At 35.6% G+C, this 8,877-nt stretch overlaps 1 protein-coding gene across 1 annotated transcript; it reads right to left on the bottom strand.

Moving 5' to 3' along the window:
* Positions 1–6,754: 6,754 nt before the first annotated feature.
* LOC117110802 (forkhead box protein I1-A-like) lies at positions 6,755–8,516 on the bottom strand. The gene has a single exon (XM_033253626.1). The coding sequence runs from the start codon at positions 8,368–8,370 to the stop codon at positions 7,219–7,221; it is 1,152 nt and encodes a 383-aa protein (XP_033109517.1). The 5' UTR covers positions 8,371–8,516; the 3' UTR covers positions 6,755–7,218.
* Between the last annotated feature and the right edge of the window lie 361 nt (positions 8,517–8,877).

The raw sequence follows: 8,877 nt of genomic DNA, 5'->3' as shown, positions 1-8,877 counted from the left end.
TGTCTCTTATACACATCTAGATGTGCATAAGAGACAGCTCTAACTCCACCCCTGATAGCCTTTAATGATTCTATCAAGTGGCATAGTATGGATATCTCTTATCATTCCTTTCATTTGTAATAATGGGCTGAATTATTCAATGATTAACTGGTTTATTTTTTAAGTTGAATCAACCAAACACAGGTTGTACCCTCATAAAAATAAGGTACCAGTTATTATTGCCTAATAAATTATGGTTATGAATATATCACCATTTCCATATGCCAGATAATTCTAATTTCCAATTTAAATTCATATGTATTCATGAATGAATGAATTTTGTTTATTTTTTAATTAATGGTTATGGTGTCAAGTTATTTAACAAGTGAACACAATATGCTATTGCCCGGTTTTATTATATATTGTGAAAAGGTCATTTATAAATTCAAAAATATCAAATAGGCCTATCAATACTTTACTAAGCATGTGTATTTTTGTGTTGTAGAAGCGTATTCACTTCAATATTTAATACAGTAGCTGGCCATTTTACTTTATAAAGAAACCATTTTCCTGGGAACTAAGGCAATCAGGGTGAATCAAATAATACACTAATGTGAAACAGTGAGGGCTCCCTATAGTGTTTTGATTCGAAAGATATACGGTACATGCATGAGAAAGGCTCAGTAAGATTTACCAGTTTATAGAGCTGATGTATTGTGATAACCTACGTAAAATGAAGAATTGTAGTTGATTATTTAAGGACTGTTGGTAGAATAATATTCATATTGTCTCAAACTGTGAGCTGCTCTTTAATTATTATCATAAGTCAAGTCATAATCTGTAAAACAATACTTTGTAAAATAACAGATGTTTATAAGTGATATGATTCTTAAGGAAACTTCAAAGTAACAGTTTCTCTTCAGACTATGATCTAAGCATTGGCTTAGGCCTACTGGGTTTCAAGAAAACGTGTAAAGTGATTTGGAAATTTGTATTTATAAAAAAATATTCTGTGTGATCCGTGTTGCAATTCTAACTAAAAATTGTAAAAGTTAACCGAAGTTGCAAACCCAAAATAAATTACAGCAAGAGTTGCAAATCTAAAGCTATATGAGTTGTATTCCCAAAGCAAGCTTCTGCAAGAGTTGCAAAATGTAGAATCAGAGTTGTAATTTCATTGGAACACAGTCCTTTAAATCTGCTTATTATTATGACCTTGTGTAAACTGTACCAACTGCTTTGGTTCTTATTTAGATTGGCAAAACTGGCCATGTTTGGTTTTGTCAAGGTTTACCGTATTATAATTGGTAGCAAGTAGAAAGAAATCGGCCTTGGTGTTTTTTTTTTGTTACAGTTCATCCTTTAATATAGACGGTAGATCGTCTGCTATAAATTATAAACAGAGCATTTCAAGTGCTCATAAAGCTGATCAGATGTTAATGCATTCAATTCTTGTTAAAATTTGTTTCTAGCGAAATAAAATCAGCCTCTTTTGAGGTCATCCGTAATATTTTTCAGTCTTGGTGGTTTTTTTTTTTTTTTTTTTTTTTTTTTTTTTTTTTTTTTTTGGGTTCTAAGTTAGGAGAAGCAGGGAGCCTGGTTTTAATACTATTTTTTAAGCATATTTTTCTGTCTATGAAAATTCCATGACCATGTATTTTTTTGGGGGGGGGGGTGGTATCCCTGGTCATTGTTGCTTGAATGCGCATGACCCATACATTCAATGCCATACCATCCTACCAGGTACCCATTTATATACTCCTGGGTGGAGAGAGGCAAACGTAAGTAAAGTGCAAACATTTACAAAATTACTGAAGTTAGGGTTAATAAATCCGTAGAAGTTGCTGAGAAAACATACCAAATCTGGTATTAATTGCATCACAATCCCAGACAGACGAAACTACACGTGATAAAGAAAAAATTCTTGATGTTGAAGATATTGGGAGAACCTAGGTATGGTTAACGAAGATTTTGTTTTACATGTTTAACGGGCAGTTAAGGAGTTAACGAAAATTAGATATAATGCTGATAATGAAAACGTACTCTGTGTCAGTAATATTGACCTTGAAATAGTTACTGAGGCACTTTCAATTGGCAAAAATAATCAAGCGCTGGTAGCGAGTAGATATCGCCATCATTGGTTAGTTTATTTAACAAAAATTTAGTTCTTGTGTCTAAATTTTTTAAAAGAGTTGAGTAGTAGTTGTTGTTGATATACATATCTTGTTTCCTTGGGAAAAAAGAAAATATACTTTCGGTCCAGGGAAATACTGATCGTATCACACCCAGCCTTCCTGGACTTCCGAAAAGCTTTTGATAGCATATGCCGAGATGGTCTCCTAAAATCCGCTTAGAATGCAGGGATACGAGGGAAAACTTGGACAATTACGGTACAAAGCTCATTTTTAAAGTAAAAGTAAAAGTTGGTGAAAATATGACAGATGAGATATCTATAAAGGACAGGGGTGGCGCCAGCGGAGGTGGTGGAGGGGGGTGGGGAAGGGCTCCCGTCGGAGAGAAAAACCACAATTCGTCGGGGAGAAAAAAAAATATGTATTTTTTACATACGGTATAAGTAAACTCTAAAAATCGATTAAATAAGCCTTTGAAACCCAAATGTCAAAATTTCCGGGGGCGCCTGGACCACTCTCGAAACATTTTAAGCGACGCTCGTCCACGCCCACTTTGCTCTGGTCGGGACCTCGGACTGCCACCCCCCCCCTGCCCCCCCCCCCCCCCACCCCGGCGGTCAAATCCTGGCGCTATCCCTGATAAAAGAGTCAAACAATGGTGCGTACTTTCTCCAATTTCATTTTCAATTTTTATTAACAAATGTGTTCGCTTCTTCGCGAAAGTAATTTGGCAGTAAGAATGAATGGTATTTGGAGGGAGGGCTCTTTTAGTAGGCAGGGGAATGAACGGGAAATTACTGAAATGTTACAAATTGCCAATAGTTTTTTGCTAAGGAATGGAAATTAGGTTTCAACCATGATAGATTAGATCATGGAGGCATGATTAGATGTTATGGTCGTTGCAAAAACGCATAAAGATAAAAAGTGGAAATTAGAGGACAATAAGGGAGGTAAATATCTATAATATTTAGGCGTCTATATTTTATCCAATTCAAGTGAACATACACATTATGAGCATGTCATTCAAAAGGGAAAAGTCTTATAGCTTATATTAAAGGTATATGGCTAACTTTGACGACTTCAACCGGGTGTATTATGGAGATATGTGAAAGACATATGACTTTGAAAACCTTCAGGAGCTGCAATTACAAATGGCCTGTTTCTTGCTTAAAGCACCACGGATACGCACCCTCTATGGAGATCTTGAATGGGTTCCCCTTTCACAACTTCGAGATTGCAAGAGCAAAATTATTTAATTGATGGATGATTGCAGATGGCCAAACGTTGTACTTCACTCAATGTTAAAACTCAATTGTGACTTCGATCAAATTAGTATTGATACATTTGCAAAACATGCAGATATATATGGCCTACACTTTCATAATCATGTAATTGATACTGTCAATTTTACATTGAATTCTTCTTCTGTCAGTTCTGTAGAAACGTTGTGTGTAAGAATCATATAAATCAGAGTAGGCCTAAGTCGGAAAACTTTACTTCATGAAATTCAAAATTAAAATATAATCCAAAACTTGCAAAAATAGGCCTACTTACATGATCTTTTTTTTTTGTATCATTCCAGCCTAACGTTTTAACTTCGATCCGATACTCCTTTTGATTGTCTAAATGGTCTAAAAGTCCTGGTTCCTAATTAATTTGTTTGAAGGGCCAAGTTATTTTAGAGTTGATCTCCGGGCCCAAAAATTATCTCCGCCGAGTTTATACATCTGGGGAAACTCCGTAAGCCTAAGATAGGGCTAAGGTTAGTAATTTCAAATTACACTTTTAGGCCTAATTGTAGTACACCAGCGGTCGGGTTGGGTCATGATCCAAAATAGGGTCGTGGGAAATTTCTGTGGGGACGTTTATTTAACGCCTATTTTGGTCAGTACACTGAGAGAAAATTCCCTGATATTTTCGAATAGTATACCACAGGGTTTCGTTTGTCCACTTGCGCTGTTGAACACAAGACTATACAGCTTAACATGCGAGTGTGATGTGTATTTTACGGTATTTTATGTTGTGTAGGCCTATTCATATAATAAATTTGTTTGTTTAGTCAACTTTGTTGGGTCGCTTTATCAATGTAATTGTTCGCAATACAAAAGCCTACGCTAAGATCATACTTAGAGTCTGACTTTTGTTTTTTTTAAATAAAAAAACGTTTTCCGCATGTACACATACGCATTGACACTGTCTTTTGATACACCATGGAGGAATTAGTTTCGTCTAAACTAATTCCTCCATGGATACACCAACACAATTTGAAAAGTAAAGAATGCTATTGACAAATCACAGGACAAAGCAAATCACAGAGACGGAACCAGCCGCAACAAAAGTCGGAGTAATGCTAAATCTGTATAACTTAAAAAGAAGGTTATAGACGAAACAAAGTGAGCAGAACAAAACAAAAGTCTTGTATACCTTTGTATGCGTGTGTTTGCTTGTTTGAAGAGAACTGTTCTTTGGTTCACTAACTTTATATTACCATATAAAATTAAGTACGAATAATATTATTATTAACTTTTTATTACCATATAAAATCAAGCGAATAAAACAACGATAAAAGCTGAGCTCAGAATACCAATTGGGAGTTTTTGTTTTTGTTTTTTGTTGTTTTTTTTTTTATTTCATAGTTCTGTTTACAGGGTTTGCTTGTTTGAAGCACAAACAGACCATGGGAAACACACAGTGATCGATTTTTGGGGCTATTTATTCAATTTATGGATTGCATCATCTTGCTTATTTTCAAATTATCCCCGTGCACATTACCCAGGGTCTGCATTTTCTGTCTGTTTTTTTTTAATAGGCCTACTTAATTTGCTTATTTTTACTTTTGCTTTTTTAAGCCTATAAACTCCAAGACTCAATACTGAAGTAATTTATTGCAAATTAAAATAAAACAATTTGGATCTCATACAATGGGTAAAATTCTTTAAAAAATTGTGAAAACATTTATGATTAAATGACCAAAGTTACCTAAAAATCCATTTCTAGTTGAAATGTGGCCAATATGCCCATTGTGCACGTTAAAGAACACAGTAGCCTACACTCTTCGGAAAAGAATAGGGCATACTTGGCCCGCACCTCTTTTCCACATAGGCCTAACTGATATCCACACCAAGTCTCTAGCACCACGCGACTATTTGCAGATGACGGTCTTGTTTGTAGACAAATCCAATGGATTTCCCCGACGGTGGGTGGGGGGTGGGGAGGTCACCGACTCCCCGACGAGGGGCCAGATTCCCCTGACGAAAGCCTAAAAAGTACTGAATCAAGGTCAATTGTCAATCAATATTGTATGGGCAATTAAAGCATAGGATTTTCTATAAACTACTGAAAGGGCATTCCGAGACCATTGTCTTGGTCAGTGCAAGTGTAGGCCTATTTTATGTACGGTACTGTAATACTGAAGCCAAGGCATGTGCATTAGTAACGCCTTTAGAACACCTAAATTGATCCAGTCTAATTTTGACACGTATTTGGGTCCAAATGCAATTTCCAATATCTCCAATCTACTTACATTCTATTGAAATTAATGATATTGGTCCTAGGTTAGGTTGGGTTAGTTTATCTGTTCTATTTTCTCTATGGTTTATTGATCAGAGGGCCGGGCTAGGCGTGCTTTTGATATGCGCTTATTACACACGTATTGATAAAAACAACAAAAAGATTTTCAAAATCAGGCCCGGGATTTATCAATCTCAGCTTACCAAATGTAAAGTCAAAGTAGATAATATGTTCCTAAGCAAATATTTTAAGCTGATTTATCAAACCATCTTAGCAATGCGTAGTTAACTTTTTAATTTTAAGCAATTTTTGAACTAAACAATATTGATAAATCTGAATTAAGCAAAAAATTGACTTAAGACGAATTTAAGCTGATTTCTGGTTTGATAAATCCGGACCCAGGCCTGTGAAACAAAGGGAGGGGAAGGGGGCCTCACCCTTTTCTAAATTTCAAAATTTCTACCTTGTTATTTTCTAACTTACTCTTTACTAAAATCGTTCCAATTATATTGAACTGCCACACAATGCATTTCATTTTTAATTTTTTTAAATTTTATTTTGCATTTTATTTTTAATAACTGTGGTACAAAATTTGTTGGAAATTGATCAGCTCCGGCGATTGCAGATCGATTCATATGAACTAAAAGCTATGTTATGTGAATGAGCAAAGTCATATTGTGAAAAGTATGCCTAACACATCCAAAATTACTCCCCTGCAGCTATGTTGGACTTTCTCCTGAAATAAAGGGTGGGCCCGGAAAGTAGTTTAAATGCTTTTTTGCAACATATTTCTTCATTTGTTATTTATAATAATTTATTATTGTTTTTAATGGTTCTAAAAATTCTAAAAAAGAAAATTATGGTTATACTCGTTGAGGATGTTTGATTTTTAGATATGTACATATCGTCGTTATTAATACTGACCACATTGATCGTGCTTGGGTAAGACTTATACCATTTATCTTACTCCACCAACCAATGATGGTTTAAAAAATATCTGTATCTTTCGACAGGCTTGTTGCCTGTAAGTACTTTATTGCAAGTTGGTCATCCACATTTTGTCGGTCGCCCTTGCGGTATAGGTACGGTATAAGTGATAAACAACTGAATGTAAATCAAAGAAAATTTATACATTTTGAATATAATTATGTTTATTGATCAAACATTTGTTCAAAAACAACTTAAAGGAAAACAAACAAATGTACAAATTGATTAAGATAGGCCTAAATATCTGCATAAAATGTATCAAAATTTTTCAGTAAAAAAAGTATAATTACATTTTTAATCACCTTTACAGTTATCAGAACTACAACGAATAATTATATTGTTACAGGTTTTAGTAAAATTTCAGTTGTAAATTAATTTTATCGTTATGTGTTTAGTTTAATATACACAATATCAGTTGTTTTCACTGCGTTACAAACATATCATTGCACATGAAAACTTCCAGCGCATTCCACCTGCTATTCCTTTAAAGCTATGCATTTAAAGTTGTCACTTTTCAACGTTTGTGTGACGTGTGGTAGCAAAATTCGCTTTTGTGCGTTATACAATTACATAAATTTGCCTTAAAACTGTCCTATCGAGTTTGGATTTGTTATACAGTGCACAATGGCGGACAATTCGTGTCAACAACAAGTACTTGGTCGATTGGAGTCTTAGGTACAATCAGTGACCGGGCATTTCCATATATGGCTAACTGGCTTCTCATACCATTCTGTTGATTTTCACCGTCAACATAATATCTAAAATTACTTATTGCAGGTCTACCAAGTTGTTGTTCGTATAGAGGTGATAGGCCTACCTCGTTACTATGAAGAACCTGAAAAACATCGAGGGTGCTTAGCGGCGTAAGTTCACCTACTTGAAGCGGTACGCTTTCGTTTTTCCAAATGGAAACCGGGACAGCTTCTGGAGGTGAAGGGTAAAAATCTTCCTTGTATGGAGACAATTCTCCAGGTAAAACCTCTCCGGAAATTGCGGTTTCCCATAAAGCGGTCTCGCTTCTATCTGACGATTCAAAATTAGATTTTGTATAAATATAATGATCTTGGTATAATACGGAGGAGTCGCTGTCCGTCAGCGAAACTGACTCCGCTGAGGTGAGATTTGCAAAAGACGGATCATTGAAAACAACATTGTCCTCAGGTGCCGATACTGACGTCACCGAAGCAGGCGATTCAGGTGGCGAGATCTGTATTTGTGGACCAGGATTGAGAGCACGCGGCGATATTGTGTTTTTCTCAATTTGAACAATTTTTTTAAACTTTGGACGCACGGAATATTTTTGTCCAGCCGTACGCAATGAGGAGTTACGTCTTTTCTGGCGTTTTTGTAGCAACTCTTCAAATCCGTCAGCTAAAGTCCATCGTGAACAGCCACGAGCATCCAACTCATATCCAGGTAAGCGTTTAAATAGTTCCTTCTGAACTGTTAGATTGTGGCGTACAGAATTCTTCCAATGCATTCTGTTTTCACAATAAAATGGATATTTACTCGTTATGAATTCGTATATTTCTGGAAGTGAAGCACTGTAACTACTGCTGGATTTAATAGCTTTCGCAATCATTTGGGCATAACTTTCCATTGGCCTACCGTGTGAATCACTGTTTTGTTTCGGTAGGCTTTCACCAACACCCAGCTGTATGGCGACATTTTCCTTAGAGGACTGCAGATTTAGCGGTAAATTCAAATACTTGTTATCCCCCATAGCATCGTCTGTCTTCGATTTTTCTGCTGTTGATGACATGACTCTCAAATATCAAACATACAATGTCAAAAGTTGTTTAAAAAAAACCACTAGTATCAACGCCGTCCACTTCTTGCACACAATATTCCCAACGGCCAAACTGTATACGGTACTGATCTATAGTAAACTATGTGTTGTGGTCAAACGGGCGAAATATCTGATGACGTCAGTTGTCACGTGTCGTGATTCAGTCTTAGAATACACGTGTGTACTTAATAACATAAGAAATATTAATGAGATTAAGTAGTATCAATTCTATTGAATCTTTTTATAGGTCAGATCATACAGATCGAAAATTGATTCATGTTCATGTTGTATTTTAAAGAATGGAAACCAACTAGGCCATAAGTTTTTATTCCTATTATAATATAATACAGACTAATTAAAATCGTACCGCCACAATCATCACTGACTACGCTCTAGATTACGCATGAGCCATCACATCAATAGAAAACATTATGTCGTTGCCAATTGTTTCTTGAAATCGAATAGAGCTGTATCTTGGTG

The sequence above is a fragment of the Anneissia japonica genome, unplaced genomic scaffold, assembly GCF_011630105.1.
Source record: "Anneissia japonica isolate Jap-2015-1 unplaced genomic scaffold, ASM1163010v1 scaffold2756_len2360902_cov194, whole genome shotgun sequence".
Taxonomy (NCBI): Eukaryota; Metazoa; Echinodermata; class Crinoidea; order Comatulida; family Comatulidae; genus Anneissia; species Anneissia japonica.
Note: the sequence above shows the minus strand (reverse complement) of the source record. Positions and strands in the feature narration are given on the sequence as shown.